At 44.9% G+C, this 21167-nt stretch overlaps 1 protein-coding gene across 1 annotated transcript; it reads left to right on the top strand.

Annotated features, from left to right (window-relative positions):
* Positions 1-13642: 13642 nt before the first annotated feature.
* LOC308298057 (large ribosomal subunit protein mL65-like) lies at positions 13643-20106 on the top strand (the record flags this gene model as incomplete). The annotated part of the gene is given in 3 exon segments (XM_080741621.1): positions 13643-14187; positions 14189-14369; positions 19513-20106. Coding segments are annotated over 3 exon segments (1320 nt in total).
* Positions 20107-21167: the final 1061 nt, after the last annotated feature.

A 21167-nucleotide genomic window follows, 5' to 3' on the forward strand; every position in this document is an offset into this window, starting at 1 on the left:
ACGTTCATCTTAGTGATCATGTTTTAGTGTCAACTAGTTTCTCCCAACTGAACTATAGAGAGATCTGGGTGAAATGTCTCATAGAGTACTTTCTCATTAGTTGTCAGAATTGCTGGCAAACTGTGGGAAGTGAAGCTAGTTTGACTGTTTACACACTGTAAGGTCAGTGCAAGTGGCAGCCAAAATCCTAACTGAGAAGACTAGTACAGAGACTACCATAGCACCGCTGTTGAGCTGATCTGCAACCCCCAAAGCCCGAGTTATGCCATGTTCCTTACGGGTTCTGCACACTGAAAATAGCTGATCTACAAGCTCACAATGCCTGCTAGTAGATTTGCTATTTTCAGGTAAGTATAAATTAGGCTTAACACAATCTTTGTGCAAATCATTTATATTGTGAGCAAAACAGAGACATATGACATAGCGGCGTTACTGACAAATCACTAAAGGTTCGAAACAAAAAGGTCACAGGATATTCTATATTGGAAATATCTTCTGGCGTAAGATACTGATACTGTATATGGTCATAAACAATTTCATCAGTATTCCAGGAGGCAATCAGAAATGACGTAATAATATAAAGCTACTTATTGCCATGGGCATCTCCTTATCATCTCAAACTGTAGCACTGAGTAAAGGCCCATGCCTTTACTTAAGTCTAGTACAGTGTGTGTGTGGTGTATTTGCTACTGTAATTACCTTGCACTAGACAGGCAGTTTAACCACATGAACGGACCGATGTCCCTGTTCTGGGCATCTCATAATAGGCTAAGGTCGAGCTGCTATTATCTGCAAAGAGATTTGGTATAGAGGGGAAAATACCCCGGTCAATTAAGTATATATATAGGGTTTAAGTGGCTTTAGGCCAGTCCACAATCCACATCAGTGCAACTACCTTGCAACTGCAACCACTTGGCAACCATTATCCGGAAACATCACAAGTCCGATAAACCCATGCACAACACACATTACCTGTCCTGCTCTAGCCTGGAATCAGACCAATCCGCCTGGGCAAAAAAACGTGCCCTTGGCGAGTATGGGTCTGGCCCCGCTCAATTGTGATTTAATTTCCTCTCCCCCAAAATTTGGGGGAACCAATCAGGGCCCAGCATTGGTCTGGTCTAACCAATCGTGTCCAGAGCCATTTTTTTAACCCACCCCTTGGAAATGAAAATTCTGAGTCCAGACTAATATCCGATACGCAGTGAGGAATTAGTATGAGCAACGCCAGGCTAGTCCTGCTCATGGCAATCCTCCTTATGTTCAGACAATTCTGTTTAAATGCATGCATGTACTGTACGGGTTGAGAAACAAAATGTGCCCCCAAAACACAGTATTGTAGCTGTTTTTAAGTACTCTAGACAGCTGGTCTTCCATCCCTGCATGAAGGGTTTGTTTAATATGCCGTCCTTTGTGTAATCATCCAGCTGTAAATAATTTCTGAACCCCAATGGTGGTTTATTTCAAGCACACAGGACTCCCTTTTTTCTTTCTGTGATTCCAGTGCCAAGGTGTGCATGCAGTTTGACCACTAGATGGTAGATTAGGTTCCAAAGTGTGCGTTTGGCATTGGCTGAGGAACCAAGTGGATACTGGACTGTCTGGACATGAGTAGCTTGGTTTGCGAGACACTAATATTGTTGGATGGTTTTAACTGTGTGTTACTTAGACCAGTGGTTCTCAAACCTTTTCATGTCTAGGACCCCCAAATTCAAACTTATTAGCCCGCGGACCCCCATTTGAAAAGATGTGCCAAGGCCCCAGGCATAGGAGAAGATTTGTACGTCTCTAGCAGTGTTTTTCAACCATTTTAATTTCAAGAACCCGCAGTTAATGGCATTTCTATTTCTGGGACCCCAATTTGTTATTGTGAAATCAATGTTAATTTAACTTGTGTACCAATGGAACGAACCAAATGGACCTTTAAAAAAGCTATCAGAGAAAAGAACCAGAGGGAAATGTTATGTCAGCATTGTTGTGGGAGCTCCATCGCTGTTGAGCTGTAGATTCAAGTCGCTAATTTCTACTCCCAATGTATCATAGTTTAACAGGACAAGAAACTAAAATGTTTATATCTCTGAAGACTACAAGCTGTAAAAAGGTCTTGAGTTACAGACCCCATAAGGGTCCATTTGGTTCCTAACTATCAGTTAGCTGGGGACCCCCTGGAACTCCTTCAAGGACCCCAGACCCCACTCTGAGAACCACTGAGTTAGACTATAGTACAAATGTCAGCACATTTCATGAGTCCTCATTACAATGACTACTCCTGTAATAACAATGTCTGAAAAGCTTCTTCCTGCCACAGTGCCACCTCCTGAGCACTGAACACTCCATGAACAAGCCTTGTGCCACCCGAAAAGCCCCGTTCATACTTTGTCACACGACGGCGTTGCTCGACGAAAAATAGCTGACCTACAAGTGGTAGGTCAGCTATTTTCGGCGCACGTACTGCCGCTGTGCGACACAATGAGTTATGCTTAACACTTTGCCAAGGTATGAAAGATTTACGTTGTGTGGGCGCACGTCAAGATCTTCTCATGAATTATTTTGTAAGCTGCGATACAAAGACTGACATTGCCTCTTTCATGCCATTGTTCTGTGCTGAATGCACTAACTAGAGCCTCACCTGTACTAAAGGTCGAACCTCGATAAGTCCCTTTCCACCTTGCCAGTGTATGCCAAGTTTCGAGTATTAAGTATTTATTTGACTCTCTGACTACTATATATATATACAGTATATATTTATTTTATTAAGTTTGCTTTGAGGTGTCAAGTGTTCAAATTAAGGCTGGGACTTTAACTGATTAATTGCGATTAATTAATTACAGAAAATTAACGCGATTAAAAAAATTAACGCATTTTAGTCGCACTTAGTTTTTGCACAACAGAACCTTCAGTTTCGGGCATACCGATCATAGCGATGCACCAACCAAGAAGAGACAACAAACACAAAGGGAGAAGTAGCCGATCAGAGCGCTTTGCTTGGCCCAGTGGATGCGAAATTTAGATTTAAAAAACTCACTTGTTGATTCACTCGTACAACAAAATGTGTTTTACTTGAAAAAGAATGCTTCTCAGGTCAAATATCGATGTGCGATTAAAATGTGATTAATTGTGATTAATTAATCACAGAGCCTGTAATTAATTAGATTAAAATTTTTAATCGCATCCCAGCCCTAGTTCAAATATAATTTCAGTTATTATAATTTTTTTGAGAGTTGTAAAAAGTAAGCATCCACCTCTTGCTGTTTTATAGGGTATTGCTATTATATTTATATTGTGAACAAATACTTTTTTGCTTGAACTAAATGAGTGATAGCTGTTGACCACTGAGAGTAACATTGTAGCACACTATTCTATTTGTTTAAAACCACTATGGGTTATATAGGCGTAATCTGGATTAAGATTTCACAAATCCACTTAGATTTATATCATGGTGTGTGATGTCATTTTGAGGTGCTTTAGTTGAACATTTGAGAATGCATTTTTCTTTTGTTTTAAGATTTAGTTTTTCCTGTATAGACAGAAGATGATGTCTGATGTATGAATTTCTATTAAATCTACAGTGTTTTGGATTCCTGACTACTCCTGATCCTGTACTCGTTGCTGCCAGGGGAAGCCTTGTATATTATTGTTTTAAATCATGTTTAAACAAAAGTGATATAATGTAATATGTAATATTACTCTTTATTCCAAGTAATAAGTAAAGGTATTACTTTTTTAAGGAGTAATGTGTAATAAGTAACACATTACTCTCCTGAGTAATATTGCCTAACACTAGATATGAAAAGGGTTAACCCACAATAGGTGAAAAGGCGAAATATGTTGATACAATGAATGTTTCTGCTGACAGCAGCGGTTCATACTTCTAGCAATGTATGGTGAGCATGAATATTGAATACATCAATAATGTTGCCACCAGTCATACAGTGGCATCACCCACAGCCACCCCTTTGTTATCTAAGAATGTTTGTGCACCAATCAATAAAATGCATCAGAGTGCATTATTATAAGGACATGCAAAGGTCACAATCTTTCTGTGTAGTGGAGCATGTAAGTATGTATCTCTCAAATCCAATAGATACAATGGAACTCGAACCTTGAATGACTTCTAATGGAAAAACAAATATGCTTTTTAGTCTTGTATGTGTTAGATTGGACACTTCTTACAGCATTGTTGTTGTTTTCACATTGGCCAGCAGAGGTCTATAGAACATTAGAGATCAGGGACCCAAGTCTTTTCAGATTCCAAACTACAGTACAACTTAGTTTGTACAAATGATTAATGTCCAGAAAATGGGTAGAATGGCTGAATACATCTGATGTGATGTGATGTGATGTGATGTGATATAAGTGTAATAAGACAGGGGGAATATTGTGAATATAGAGGGGAAAAAGTCTAAAATGTCAGGCCAAGTCATGGTGAAAGAAGCTGAGTCAGCTTAAAGTTTTGACTTACCACTATAGTCTGGTGTTTCACTTGGTTTGCATAAGAGTGCATAATTAGTTTAACATTTTGGTTAAACAAAAAGAAAAGAAAAAAAGTATTATGAGGAAAGTCTTTACAGAAGCTGAAAACGTCAGGATGAAAGAATGCATGACAAGACAGATATGATTTACAAAACATGTTTATTAAATATTTATCTAAAAGTTTTAGCTTAGCATTTTTCGTTGTAGTTTATTTGAAGGGATAGTTACTTATTATTATTATTTCCATTGATTACTCACCCCATGGAGAATTGAATTCATGGATATTTTGTTTTGTTTTTGTCGCCAATAATTTGATGACCAGCAGTGGTTCCCTATGGAGACACAAAGAGACACAAATTATTGGCTTAGGGATGCAACAAAAACAAAACAATATCCATGAATTCAAGTCTGCATGGGGTGAGTAATCGATAGGAAAAACGTAATGTTTGTGGTGAACTATCCCTTTAAGTGTTTTATTTTCATTTCAGATAATGAAATTAAATATGATCACGCATAGATTTTAAGTCAGGTGGTGTTATCGTTGCATTTGGAACAGCTGACATTCTCTGAACACACCTGGCTGCTGGCAGGGGAAAAGGGCATTTCTAGATCAGTGGTTCTCAACCTTTTCAGGCAGTGACCCCCTCAAAATAATCATATCTGAACTGGGGAACCTCAAACCCTGATAAGCACTTGGAATTGTTGAGGCATTACATTTTAGTTTGACTCGGTTCCACAGATAAATATTGTGAAAATAGCTACAAGCTCACAATGCCTCGCAACACGTTGTGAGCTTGTAGATCAGATATTTTCACCATTTCTGCCTCTTTCTTATAATATTTGACAATTTTACCATTGTCTGACCAGTTTTTAAAGTATACTGTTTTAGGTATATTAAAAGGGTCTTAAAGTCCTTAAATTATCACTTCACTGTCGTTTGGGGACCCCCCTGAAATCATGTGGGGAGTGGGGACCCCCCTGGGGGTCCTTACCCACAGATTGAGAACCACTGTTCTAAACCAATCGCAGGCGAGGTGTGATTAAAGGGTGGTTCCGGGGCCAACATCCAATTAAAAACTCTGATTGAATAAATAAGTGTGGACATGTGAAAGGATCTTCATTAGGTTACCATGGGACGCATTAGGTTGCATGTCCACTGAAATCATCTCCTTGACTGTGTCAGCCCTGGCCTCCTTAACTTCAGCGGGACCTTATGAGAGCCTGACACACTTTCAGAGAGCAACCACTTAAACCCTTTGTCCTGAGTTACAACTAGTGCACTTGGGCTGCATTTTACCATCTTCACCAAATCTCTTTGCCAAAAGAGCTTTGCAGATCTGCAAGCTTTAGTCAATAGGACAGTGGTAGGCCCGTAGGTCAGAACTGGCCCACCAGCAATAATAATACCTGGCCCAGCAAATTATTTATTAAATCATTTACAATACAGTCTGCAGGTAGAAGAAATAATTATATTTTCCATTCTTTAAAAAGTTATGTTGTCAACTTTCCTCGACTTTTGGATGAAAAACCTCTCTCACGTTAAAAAAATCAAACAACTAAAAAATACATTGTTACTCTCCGTTCTTCTAAGAGATCTTGAACCATGAAATTAAGAGCTCTTGTTTGAAAAAGAGTATTACTCTGTCTCCAGATAAAATTAAACTTTTTGATGGAGTGCCACATTCAAGGATGGTTTACCTGTGACATTTGATTCCTCATGCATTCTATCAATCATTATAACACACACATCTTTATTTATTATGTTTAAAAGTACATTCCTTTACTGATAAAAATAATAATACAATAAATAATCAATTTGAGAAAATCAGTGTTGGACATAAAACACATACAACACAGAGTTTTAGCTGTTAGAGTATTTAGTGTCCATCAACGGGCTGACCAAGTGACCATCTGTTTTGTAAAGTAGAACACGTGTGAGATTCACCACCTGACCACTACCCGCCTCATTGTGGTATTTTGTGGCTAAGCCTGCATTACTGGGGCCCAATAATGACACGCAAGAAGGTAATAGCACGCCACACAGCAACACCATAGCCATGGATTTAGAGTTAATTGCTCTTTCACTAAAACTGCTGCATTTGCCTTCATATTAACCATTTTGTGCATGTCATTATAAGTGAAAATTGTCCAACATTTTCAAAAATAGCAAAAAGAAGTCACTACAATGCGTTGTGAGCTTGTAGATGTAGAATGACTATTTTTGCTATTCTTAATCTTAAAGGAGCACTTTGTAGTTGTAGAATGACTATTTTTGCTATTCTTAATCTTAAAGGAGCACTTCACCCATTTTCAACCGCATCTTAGTATAATCGGTCCTCACTAATGCTCTTTATACAATTAAGATGGCACAACTTCTGTATATTTCTTTCCGTCTACTCACTCATTGTTGGCATATGGACAGTTCAGAGCAACCAATGACAGCATCAATAGGAAAAATGAATATGCCTGCCAACCGATGATGTCACTGGTAGGCAGGTTACTGAGCTGGCAACAGCCTTCCTCTGAGACGCAGACAGAGTAGACGGAATAAATGGTACCACCTTTAATGAGTTTAGTGAGGACCAATTATATAACCCTACATCCCTGGACGACCACTGCGCTCCCAGGATGATGGTCAACTCACTGGTACAAAATATAACCACTGGAAATCATCACACCTGCTTCATGGTCTTGTCTGAACAACTGCAACAACATCGATCTCGCCTCCCGGTCTAAATACTAAGTACTCCAACTCCTCACATCAGCACCTCTTCTTTGCCATCGAAAGCACATCATTTTCAGCGCTCAGGGATATGTAAATGGGCCTTTAATGTATAGCTGTCTGGCCCACACCAACCCCAGTAATAATGGTGGTATAAGAGCAGCAACAACACTAGTATAATTGTCGTTGTCGGGTGGAAATCCCGTATCTCCAAATTTGTACATTCTTTCGCAAATCATACAAGGCCGTCGCACAAAAGTAGTGAAAACAGCAGATCTACAAGCACACAACGCCCGTGTGCTTGTAGATTGGCTGTTTTCACTAGTTTAAATAATTAAAAAAATGATAAATGCAAAACGAACGGTTTTGGACATACAAGATTTTCACCCGACAACGACGATATCTGAACTGTCGCTGGAGTTGCGGGAACGCCGGCGTCGCCCCCTGCAATGTTGTGGCCCTCGGCTCGGTACCGTAGACATAATTCGGCCCTTGGGGAAAACTAATTGTGGAACCATGGTAGGCCTATAGACCTTTTTCCAGAGCGCTGCCATGTAGCTGCGGAGCCTGCGGTGTCGCTGTGCGAATCGATGGCGCTTGACACTGCAGTTATGGTTGCCACTCTGAGAAATCAGTCCATAGAAGGGTGGGTGGGAGTTAGTGGGTTTCAGGGGGTGCTGTGTGAGGCAGGTTTGGTGAGGTAAAGTGGGTTTATCTTGACAGCTTTGAGGGGAGCCAAAGGCTTTATTTGGGTCAGGGAGCTTTACGACAGAAGCAATTAAGGCCCGGCCCTCCCTTAATGTGTAGGCTAGCAGGAGGATAGGCCTCCCGCCATCTACATGGATTAAAGCAAAATATAAATCTCATGACAACATTTTTTTGTATGACCAAGTCCTGATGTGCAGGGGTGATCATTATGTCCGTCCGTACACGGACAAGATGTGTCTGTGGCAAATTTTAGATTTACACACCGTTATAATATTCTTATTTTCATTAGAACCCAATTACTGAATGACAAGTATCCAGGTTTTCATCAGAATATGTATAACACTTATTTACTACAACGCTATAGCATATCATATCAGCACAAGTGGTTCTCAGATGTTTTATTTGCAAGGACTTAACTCTGAGAGAGCGTTCAAATGGAACCAAATGGTCTGTACTCTCAGAGTATGTGTTCATGGTAATATTATTGTCCATTCATTTTATTTTGTCTGTCTGTGACAAAGCTGTCCACCACGAGCCAGCATGCATGGCGATGACCCAAGCTGATGTGTGATTTGTGAAACCGTGTGAAAGGAGTTCCTGCTGTTCTACACTGCCACAAGAGTGAGGATTTAACCTGTGCTTTTATAGGAAATATCGGAGACTATTAAGGTTTTATGGAAGACGCCACATTTTTGCTAGTTTGACCACTTCAAATGCTCTAATCTGAAATGAATAACCAGAAAATTCTGCAACATACTGCCATAGAAGACATGCTGAGAATCCAGTGGTTCCCAAACCTTTTAGCTCAAGACCCAAAAGAGAAATCAATGGTTGCCCGGAGCCCAAGCTAGTGAAAATAGCAGATCTACAAGCTCACAAGTCACAGCGCGTCGCATTGCTTTGTGAGCTTGGTGATCGGCTACTTTCACTACTTCTTAAAACCTTTTTACATGAATGTTTCTTTTTTTCCTTTCATTTCATTTATCAAATACTTTTGAAAAACTGTTAGAATTGTTTTGAAGTTGTGATTTCTTTTGTGTAAACTTTTTTTTTTTAATATATACTGTATATATGTTTTGTTTTTAAATGTAGGAAACCAAAAAATTACATATTTACCCGTGACCCATAAAAATGGGTACGCCACCCACAATTGGGTCCCGACCAACCGTTTGGGGAAACAGTCGCAAAGTTTAATCCATGCATCTTAGATTAGCTGAAGCGCTAAACGCCTCCTCCACCGCTACTGGACAGGGGAGCGACGAGCCAGCTGGAGGAAGGAGGGGGGTGGGGGGGCGATGGATGAGGATAGAGAGGTCGTAAGGTCAACGTATAGACATATAGGGTCTTTTACATGGGTCAGTGAGCTTGGCGGGCAGTGGAATGGAGCCAGTGACCCACATGGTGCGCGGGGCATTCACAGAACGAGTCTGGGCTGAGGATAAACAGATTGTTGGCCCGCTGCAGCATGTGTTAACAGCGGGTTCAAAGGTCCCGCCATGAATGGGGACCTTATTGGAACGCTTATTAGCGGAGCGTCAGTGGCTGTGTCTTATGGAGCCGCTTGACTGTAAGAAAAAAGCATCACGAGCGATTAGACACAGGGGTGGGCAAGTTGGGCAACTTTAATGATGGAGAGGGCCACTATAGTATTTCCACACTCACTCCAGAGGGCCACGTTGCATATAGGCTACTATCGGGCTGTTATCTTGTATTATGTTAACTTTTTTCATAAATGAAAGCCCTATTCTGTCATTCTATGTCACACAAAAGTAGCAAAAATAGCCGGTATACAAGCTTGCATCATTACACGCATCGCAGTGCAGCGCGTTTTGAGTTTGTAGATCAGCTACTGTATTTTGCTATTTTTGAATTGGAATCCTGAAAGGTTTTTTCAAATGCATTTAGTCATACTTATGTTAACTTTATGAACTTAAATACAAATTACATTCGACATAAAAAAGACCATTTTCTTTATACATTAAGCTGCTAATACATACTGTAGACTGAAGTTATTAAAGCGGGTACATGTTGCACGTCTGGAATTGGAACAGCTGAAATCAATAATATATCAGTATTCCAATATTAACCTGCGGGCCGCATCACGTAAAGGTGGGGGCCGCATGTGGCCCCCGGGCCTCCAGTTGCCCATGTATCGATTAGAGCAAATGGTTCTGAACCAGAGCTACATGCCTCAGTTTGTAGGAAGAAATAAATAAAAGCTTCATCTGACTGCTACACATAAAAACATGAATGATTCAGGGCTCACCGTTAATTTAATGCAGTGGTTCTCAAACCTTTTTTGTCAAGGACCCCCAAATTGATATACTGTATATTTGGCCACGGACCCCCATCTGAAAAGGTTTTGTGCAAGGGACCCCCAGAAGAGAACATTTTGGATTATTTCCAAAATATTTTCAAACATAGCAGATGTACAAGCTTGCAGATTTACAAGCTTGCAGCTGTGTGTGTAGATGTCAATAGGTTATTGGTTCATTAGATACTCCTAAACAAATATCAAATACCACCGAAGTGGAAAAGGCGGCACTCCAAAAGGAACTGGCTCAGATACACTGATTATTTGGAACGTTTACGTGTTTAAGCCTCAGCCTTCCTAAGATCACCAGCTTTGGGAGCCATTATCTGTCTGCACATATAAAAGGGGGCACACAGACAGCAGTGCTTCTCAAAGTGGGGTAGGCGGACCCCCAGGGGGTCCTTACGGGGGTTCCAGGCATTGTGAGCTTTGACTGTTTTCAGAATAATCTTGGAAAAAAAATATTTTGGAAAATATTTAACTACATACGATGGGGGTCAGTGGGTCAAATACATATTAATCTAGGGGAATGGTCCTTGATGTGGAAAAAGTTAAAAGAATCACTGACATACTGTAACAGTATCACCCTGGCCATAAGAATCACTGACAATACTGTAACTGTATCACTCTGCCCATAAGCCCCTGTATACATGCACACTAGGGATGGGACGATAAGCGATATTATCATTTATCGTGATAAAAAAACACTTGCGATAATGATATTGTGGAGATTTAATTTATTGTGATATCGTGCTCCGTCATGCACTGGGATCAATTCACCTTTTATTTGCCGAGCTGCATATCCAGTACTACTTAAACCCTCTATACGTACTTGATACAGACTTTTTTTTTCTCCACTCAAATGTAAAAAAATAGCCGATCTACAAGCTCATCTGCAATTTTTTGGCAAATGTTTTACTTTTGATTATCACGATAATATCGTAAATCGCAATTTCTTTTGTCACAATAATCGTGATATGAAATGTTCATAACGTCCCATCCTTAAAGCACACCCAGGACTAATGATCCAGGTCTGGGTGCAGGACTAATGAGAGCTGACAGCCTGACTGCCGGGGAGGAGAGGAGAGGAAAGCAGGCCTAACACATACTTTATGAGTAATCCTTCTCACTCAACTTTGCAAGCCGTGTTTGTGTGTGTGTGTGTGTGTGTGTGTGTGTGTGTGTGTGTGTGTGTGTGTGTGTGTGTGTGTGTGTCACACGCTCGCGTGTGTGGGGCAACCCTGCATGGAGAGCATTGTGCACAAATTGCAGTTGAGTTCCCACTCACGTGAAATGGTGGGAAAAGTATCCACATTTTGGACTTCAGTAAAAGTATCAACAGCGCAATGTACAAATACTCTGTTATTCATGGGTTGCATTTGTAGTCCTACACCAGCCATTTTGAGGACCAACATAGGTGTTTTGATTAACGTAGAACATTGGTTCTATGCCAATCAGACAAATTGAACACCTGTGTTGGTCCTCAATATGGCTGGTTTAGGACTACAAATGCAACCCATGAATACGGTAAGACGCCCTAAGGGCGAGAAGCGACCTCGCCCTAAAGGGCAGGGTCATGCACATGGCCATGTGCATGCATTCACCTGGGTGACAGCAGACTTCTGGGCGAGCAGCATGGGCGCTTTGGCATGGGATCAACTTTCCCTCTGCGTCCTAGTGGAGTGAAGAACAATATTTGTAGAAGTAAAATAACTGAAAATTGGAAATACGCCAGTAAAGTTACTTTACACCACTGGTGAGCAGTGTGCACAAATGGCAGTTAAGTGCGTGTATATATATACGCACACACATACCCACTCACACACACACACGCAAGTGAACACAAAGATCAGATGTGGGTTGTTGGAGAAATATAAATATCTACCATTTTTATGGACACGTGACATCACACACCCACATAACGCATTCTGTTTTACCAACTATCTATCTCTCTCTCAATGTGTGTGTGTGTGTGTGTGTGTGTGTGTGTGTGTGTGTGTGTGTGTGTGTGTGTGTGTGTGTGTGTGTGTGTGTGTGTGTGTGAGACCAGAGCAGAGTCCATATAATGTCCAAGTCATGTTTCAATATCACCATCGCCACTATGAATCTATGAATTCTATTTGAGAATTCGGAGAACTCAGGTCGATTTCCTTATTTCTCATCCTTCCTCCATCTACAGTAATCTATCTATAAATGCGAGAAGTCTCTGTCTGCGTGTGTGTGTGTCTGTCTGTCTGTCTGTAATCCGCGTATCTCGAGAACCGTTCGTCCCACCGGCTTCAGATTCGGCACGCGCGTTCCCCACCGTGGCGCGGAGTGCAGTGCCGGGCCTCGACCCGACCCGACGCACGGTTTTCCCGAACCAGCGCGAAACGTTCGGAATCTCCTTATGCGGGTTGATTGTTCAGGAGGAAATCGGCGCAAGCGCTGACTCATTGTGACATCACTTCATAAAAGGCTCTGACATCACGTACGCCACATGAGTCAACAAAAAATCTCTGTGAGTGTGTATGTATGTATGTAATCCGCGTATCTCGAGAACCGTTCGTCCCACCGGCACGCGTGTTCTCCATATATGGGAATAAAATGAATGCCCGTGTAACTATTAAATTAGCAAATATATGTCCGTCCGTCCGTCCGTCTGACCATCTGCATGCTGACATCACTGATACTACACAGTTTCGCCGCCATGGTAACCGTCAGTCTGCATGCTACTCTGATGTCATACTCTGACATCATAGTACTGACATCACAGACTGTCCTGGACACGGAACACTATGTATGGGCATAAAGATCTGCCCATTTTTTCCCCATAATCTGCCTATTATGGGAAAAAAGCTGCGGCTTATAGTCCGGCAATTACGGTACATATATATGGACATAATAATAACATTTTCGGCCTGGGATTGATGACATGAGAAATCTCCATATATGGGCATAAAGGGATTTTGTTTCTTGGAATGACCATATATGGACGTTTTATTTAATTTTATCCTTTATTAATAATAATGTATCCATATACGTACAATATATTTTATGGGTTAGGGTTAGGTTAGCTTGTGTTCTACTGCGACAGCAACATGGTCATTGGTTCTCCTCTCAGATGTACCGTCCAACGTAACATTCCATACACCAGCACCACCGTCAAACAGTGTCACCAACTGCATATAGCCTAATTATCCAGGAAAACTGATATAAGATATAAGCTGTATCGCTAAAAGTAGCAGAATATTTTTATTGGACAAGTCAGTTTAAAGGACAGTTACACGGTGACAGTATGATGTCATTGCATTATGACATAAACAGTGACTTTTGATAGCGATGATGTCATCAGTGATGTCATATAATAGGAGGGAGGAGGAATGGGTCAAATTGGGTGAGGAACGGTTAAGGATTCAATGACACATAACAGAAGAAGAACCAACATGTCGGCGTGTGCCGCATGCAGGTTGCCCTTGCAGGCGTTTAACAAAAACAACCCTCTGGTGTTCAGGACTCGGCTCGTTCACAGTGCTGAGGCAGCCCGGACGGTGCCGGCGGTGGTCCCGCATCAGGCGGTCTATCCGGCTGTAGTCGCATCTCTCACGGCCAAGAGCAAATCGGCGCGACGGCGGCAGACCATGGAACATGTGGAGAAGATGCGTGCCGTCGACGTGCAGGAGAGACTGGAGCTGCTCACTAAGATCGAGCGGAAGAAGTACGTGGTTTACCCGCAGACGTTCGCACGCAACGCGGACACATGGTACCAGCACCTGACGAAGACGGCGCGCCTACCTGGCCTGCCGGAGATGTTCCACTTTCACGGTCAGGAGGAGACAGAGGAGCATCAGAGAGCGTCATCAGCCCCCGCTGGCGTAGGGGAAGAGGAAGCACTACTGCTGGATGATGTCAGGTCCTATCTCACACATGCTGTCCTGCAGGAGCACTGGCACATGAAGAAACACAGACCTTTCCTGCAGAAAAACCAGGAGCACTGCCCCCTTTCTGCGGAATCTGGTGTCTGGACTCACCAACATGCTGACGAAACACAACCCGGTGTTCTTCCATTCATGTTTAGATATTAGCCCTCAGGTGAATTTCTATTGGCTGAGAGGGCAAAGGACAATCCCCAGAGGTCACCGGAGAGGAAGAATAGAGACAACCCGGTTCCAGATTGTGTTACATCAGCGCCCATGCCAGTGCCATCTACCTCATCCTAACCATTTTCTGTCCACATGTGATTGGGTGACTAGGGACTGGGGTGCGGCGCTTCACCAGCTGCAGCGTCTCAGCAATCTTGCTGAGGGTATATAAGCCCTGCTCTGCTCTTCATTCTCTGTTCGAGCCTTGACTAACCTTTGTGTTTCCTCTGTACCCAGACCCGGATTGATCTGGTGGACCTTGCCTTGCCACAGCCAGCCTAGGCCCAAGTTTTGGCCACTCCTAAGTTTGTTTCCTGTTTTTTGGACTTTGCCTTTTGTTTGCTCGCTGGCAATTAAATCTATATTCTAGAACTGCATATCTGCCTCCGTGTTTGTGTCTGCACTTGGGTTCAACAAAGACTTTAAACTTAACAGTAGGCTCGAACCAAGAACATGAACCCAGCAGACGCTGCACGTTTAGAGGAAGTTCTTAATTCTCAGAACACTCTCCTTAGCCAGCATGACAAAGCACTGGGAACCATCATGGACCAGAATAAGAGAATGTCCAAGGTGCTTTTGGATCTACAAGCTAAAGTTGCTGCTCTGGGTGCCACTGGAGGTGCTACAGCACCAGTTACTGACCCTTCTGACCCTGCTACTGGCTCCCCCTCTGCCCCCACTCCTCACGTCCGTGAGCCGTCTGTTCCAGCTCCTGACCGATTCGATGGCAACCTGGGGGAATGCAGATCTTTTCTCCTCCAGTGTTCACTTGTGTTCGAACAGCAGCCCCACACCTATGCATCTGATCGGGCCAAGATCTCTTACCTGATTGGTTGTCTCCGTGGAGCGGCACTCACCTGGGCCACTGCAGTATGGGAGAATCAGACCGACGCCTGCTCCTCCTACGCCAGCTTCACACAGGAGATGAAGAGGAACTTTGACCACCCCGTCCGAGGTAAAGACGCAGCTAGACGCCTCCTGTCCCTCCGCCAAGGCTCACGTAGTGTCGCAGAACTGGCCATAGAGTTTCGCACCCTCGCTGCTGAGAGTGGTTGGAACAATGAAGCTCTCTATGGGGTGTTCCAGAACGCACTCTCTGAGGCCATAAAGGATGAGCTTGTGTCCAGGGACGAGCCCAAGACGCTTGAGGAGCTCATCTCCTTGGCTATCCGCATCGACAACCGTCGCCGTGAGCGCCGGCGGGAAAGAACAGGTAAAGAGACATTTTCAATTTTGCCTGTTTCTTTACCTGCTGTTCAGCCCCAGTCCACTTCTGCTCAGTCTTTTCCAGACCCCGAACCCATGCAGCTCGGCCGAGCTAAGCTTTCACAAGAGGAGAGGCAGCGGAGAATTCGTACTAAGAGCTGCATGTACTGTGGCCAGGCCGGCCACTTTCTCTCCGCCTGTTCTCTGTGCCCACCAAAAGAGGGGGCTCAGCAGTAGTCGGGGATGTACTGCTGAGCCAAGTCACCAGTCCTTCAGTCCCCAGACCACAGCTTGATGGCACCCTCGTGTGGCAGGGACAGTCCCTTCCCCTGCCTGCTCTCATTGACTCTGGTGCTGATGAAAGTTTCCTGGACCGCAGCATCGTTATCCAGCTAGGGCTGCACACAGTGCCGCTCGACTCACCTCTAGAGGCCAACGCCCTCAACGGTCAACTCATCGCCAAGGTCACTGAGAAGACTGTGCCAGTCAACCTGCGTCTCTCTGGTAATCATCAGGAGAGGATGAGCTTCCATATAATGGACTGTCCTGGTTCCCCCCTGGTTCTGGGTCACCCATGGCTGAGACTACACAACCCGCAGATTGATTGGTCCACAGGAAAGGTAACTTCATGGAGTACATTCTGTCATGCTAACTGTTTACGTTCTGCTCTTGTCCCAGCTCTCTCTGTCCCTCACTCTGACCCTGAACCTCCAGATGTGTCACTAGTACCTCCTGTGTATCATAACCTAGCTCCTGTGTTCAGCAAGCATCATGCCTTGTCACTGCCGCCGCACCGGCCTTATGACTGCGCCATTAACCTTCGTGAAGGAGCCCCACTACCCAGCAGCAGGTTATACAACCTGTCTCGCCCCGAGTATGCTTCTATGGAGAAGTACATCCAGGACTCCCTCACTGCTGGCCTTATTAGGCCATCATCTTCACCGGTGGGTGCTGGTTTCTTTTTTGTGGGGAAAAAGGATGGCTCATTGCGGCCATGTATAGACTATCGGGGCTTAAATGCTATAACCATCAAGAACAAATATCCCTTGCCACTCATTGACTCTGCTTTTGCATCTATTCACGGAGCCTCTGTATTCACCAAGCTTGACCTAAGAAATGCCTACCATCTACTCCGCATCAGGGAGGGGGACGAGTGGAAAACTGCCTTCAAGACACCACTGGGGCATTTTGAGTACTTAGTCATGCCGTTTGGACTTACTAACGCCCCTGGTGTTTTCCAAAATCTTGTCAATGATGTTTTAAGTGATTTAATTGGTCGTTTTGTTTTTGTCTATTTAGACGACATTTTGATTTTTTCCAAGGACCTAGATGCTCATCAGCAACATGTTCGTCAGGTCCTCCAGCGGCTGTGGGAGAACAAACTTTTTGTCAAAGCGGAGAAATGTGAGTTTCATGTCTCCACTGTTTCCTTCCTCGGCTATATTGTTTCCCAGGGTCAGCTGCTTATGGACCCCACCAAAGTTAAAGCAGTCTCTGAGTGGCCGACACCTGCTAACTTGAAACAGTTGCAAAGATTTCTAGGTTTTGCTAATTTCTATAGGAAATTTATTCGCAACTACAGTAAGCTGGCAGCACCACTCACAGCCCTCACCTCCACCTCCTCTCCATTTCGGTGGACTATTGAGGCAGAGTCCGCCTTCGAGGAGCTCAAGAGCCGTTTCACCTCCGCTCCTATCCTCAGAGAACCGGATCCAGAACTTCAGTTTGTGGTGGAGGTGGATGCATCCGACGTGGGGGTAGGTGCAGTTTTGTCCCAACATTCTCCCCGTGATCACAAGTTACACCCCTGTGCTTTCCTCTCCCACAAACTTTCCCCTACAGAGAGGAATTATGATGTTGGTAACCGGGAACTCCTGGCAGTTTTACTAGCCCTGGAAGAGTGGCGTCATTGGCTAGAGGGCTCCAAGCTTCCCTTCATAGTATGGACCGACCACAAGAACCTGTCATACATCCAGACTGCCAAGCGTCTGAATTCTCGGCAAGCCAGGTGGGCCTTGTTTTTTGGAAGATTTGACTTTACACTCACTTATCGACCTGGTTCTAAAAACACCAAGCCTGACGCCCTCTCTAGACAATTTTCAGCTGACAGCCGCAGTTCTGAGCCAGACCCCATTGTGCCATCCAAATGCATCATTGCCGCAGTCACCTGGGAGATTGAATCCCGTGTGCGCCAAGCACAGCAGAGCCAGCCCGACCCACGCAGCAGTCCAGGGGGGACCTTGTTTGTACCTGATGCAGTTCGGTCAGATGTCCTTCAGTGGGCTCACTCTACTCGCCTCACTTGCCACCCAGGTATTAACCGGACCCTCGCCTTCCTGCGCAGACGGTTCTGGTGGGCCACTATTGAGAGGGATGTCAAAGAGTTTGTTTCTGCCTGCTCTATCTGTGCCCAAAACAAGACGACCACCAGACCCCCGTCTGGGCTACTGCACCCCCTGCCCATACCTAGTCGCCCTTGGTCACACATTGCCCTAGACTTCGTAACTGGCCTTCCCTTGTCTAACGGTAACACTGTCATATTAAATGTAATTGATAGATTCTCTAAGATGGCTCACTTCATTCCACTCCCTAAGCTCCCCAGCTCCAAGGAGACTGCAGACCTGTTGACGTCCCATGTGTTCCGACTGCACGGTATTCCTATGGACATAGTCTCTGACCGAGGCCCACAGTTTACGTCCCAGGTATGGAGATCATTTTGTTCTGCTCTTGGTATTAATGTCAGTTTATCCTCTGGATTTCACCCCCAGTCTAACGGGCAGACTGAACGCGCGAACCAAGAGATGGAGACAGCGCTCCGCTGCACTACATCCATCCATCCTGCCTCCTGGAGTGACCAGCTGCCCTGGGTTGAGTATGCCCATAACACCCTCACCAACGCATCATCGGGGTTGTCACCCTTTGAATGTGTTTTTGGTTACCAACCCCCTTTGTTCCCAGCTCAGGAAGTGGAGGTTTCAGTCCCCTCTGTCCAAGTCCATTTACGTCGTTGTCGTCGTACCTGGAGGAAGGCCCGGACTGCCCTTCTCCGTGCCTCCACTAGAGCCCAGACCCAGGCCAATCGGCGCCGAGTTCCAGCCCCAGTCTACACCCCTGGTCAAAAGGTATGGCTCTCGTCGAGAGATCTGCCATTAAAAGTGACTTCTAGGAAACTTGCACCCCGTTACGTTGGCCCCTTTGAGATTGAGCGTATCATTAACTCCTCTGCTGTCCGTTTAAAACTCCCAGCATCTCTCAAAGTCCACCCCACCTTCCATGTGTCCCAGTTAAAACCTGTCTGCTCTAGTCCCCTGTCTCCTCCTGCAGCGGCTCCTCCACCCCCCCGTCTTATTGATGACCATCCTGCCTACACTGTCCGGCGCCTTTTGGATGTGCGTCGCCGGGGTAGAGGCTGGCAGTACCTGGTAGATTGGGAGGGTTATGGGCCTGAGGAGCGCTGCTGGATTCCCCAACGCCTCATTCTGGACAGAGCTCTCATTAGGGACTTCTATGCTGAGCACCCAGACAAGCCTGGTCGTGCGCCAGGTGGCGCACGTAGAGGAGGGGGTACTGTTACATCAGCGCCCATGCCAGTGCCATCTACCTCATCCTAACCATTTTCTGTCCACATGTGATTGGGTGACTAGGGACTGGGGTGCGGCGCTTCACCAGCTGCAGCGTCTCAGCAATCTTGCTGAGGGTATATAAGCCCTGCTCTGCTCTTCATTCTCTGTTCGAGCCTTGACTAACCTTTGTGTTTCCTCTGTACCCAGACCCGGATTGATCTGGTGGACCTTGCCTTGCCACAGCCAGCCTAGGCCCAAGTTTTGGCCACTCCTAAGTTTGTTTCCTGTTTTTTGGACTTTGCCTTTTGTTTGCTCGCTGGCAATTAAATCTATATTCTAGAACTGCATATCTGCCTCCGTGTTTGTGTCTGCACTTGGGTTCAACAAAGACTTTAAACTTAACAGATTGATGATAAACCACACAGTCAAATCAGGATAACACAACAACTGCCACAGTTCGCCCCCCTGGAGGATTCCTACGCAGCTGATGTTCCAGAGATCAGCCTGTCTCCCGACATGTTGCCGTTGTTCAGGCGACAATACCAAAATAGAATCTTCACGGGTGCCAAGCTACCAGACCCAGCATGTTACGGCCACACACAGTTCCACCTGGTGCCCGATCGCTATCACAGGGACAGAATGGCCAAGCGTAACGAGGAGGACCAGGTGGAGCCCTTCCTCAGGGCCAATGGCATCACCAGTCTCTTCGCATGGACAGCAGCTCAGGCCATGTATCAAGGGTTCTGGAACTGGGAGGACGTGAGCAGGCCGTTCGTGTCCCAGGCTGTCATCACAGACGGCCAGTACTTCTCCTTCTTCTGCTACCAGCTCAACACTCTGGCTCTGTCCGTGGAGACGGACGCCGACAACCCCAGTAAGAACCTGTGCTGGGGCACGGAGAGCCTGCGTCTGTACGAGGGCGTCGAGGACGGCGCAGTGGTGGGCCTGGACGGCCGCGTCCTCAAACTCCTGGTCCAGTTCCTCATGAACAAACCATAACCCATCTAAAGTACTGTGTAGGTTCTAACTCCTAAGGCATCTGGGTCTCAACCTTTTTCAGGCTGCCATCCCCCCCAAATAATCATGTGAATCGAGGACCCTCCACGAAGGGTTCCCAGTGTTCCCAGTTCGAATCCGGGCTCCCCCTGAGTTAATGTCGAAGAGTCCTTGAGCAAGACTCTGAACCCCTAGTTGCTCCCGGTGAGCAGGTTGGTGCCTTGCATGGTTCCCTCCGCCATCGGTGTATGAATGTGTGTGTGAATGGGTGAATGTAATGCACAATCTATGTAAAGTGCCTTGGATAAAAGCGCTATATGAATGCACCATTTACCTTTTAATTACCAGTTTTTGGGCGGGAGGTGGAGCAAGCGGTGCCTCCTGCCTACCGGGGAATGCCCATAAGTCCAACATTTCATTAGTCCTACAGGGTTAGGTTTAGGCAAAGTTTTACTGAGGTCAGGATTATTATTCACTAGGTTAACATTCACCAGGTTAACATTCACCCGGTTAGGTTTAGGCATAGTTCTACTGAGGTTAGGGTTAGGATTAGGCATAGTAGCATTCACCAGGTTAACATTCACAAGTGTCGGCAGGTTAGCATTCACCAGCGTCAGCAGGTTAGCATTCACCAGGTTAGTATTCACCAGTGTTGTCAGGATATCATTCACCAGCGCTGACAGGTTAGCATTCACAAGGTTAGCATTCACCAGCATCGTCAGGTTAGCATTCACCAGGTTAGCATTCATTAGCGTCGGACTAATGGGACGTCAGAACAATGAGACGTTGGGCCAATGCATTGGCACCAGCTCCTTCCGGGGAGCGCCCAGGTCCACGCTGTATTGATGTGGGATAACAGGCAAACGTTGATCAAAAACAACAATTCTTCCACATTCTGTCATTGTGTAGACCTTGTAAATTAAGTAATGTAGATGTTTAACAATAATTTAACTCTTGAGAGCATACAGTCAAATTAAACCAAATGGACCCACAAGGATCCATTTGGTTTCACTTTTACGCTCTCAAGAGTTTTAGAGATCTATAAGGGTCCATTTGGTTACCAT

Source organism: Nannobrachium achirus (genome assembly GCF_963921795.1).
Source record: "Nannobrachium achirus genome assembly, chromosome: 14".
Lineage (NCBI taxonomy): Eukaryota > Metazoa > Chordata > Actinopteri > Myctophiformes > Myctophidae > Nannobrachium > Nannobrachium achirus.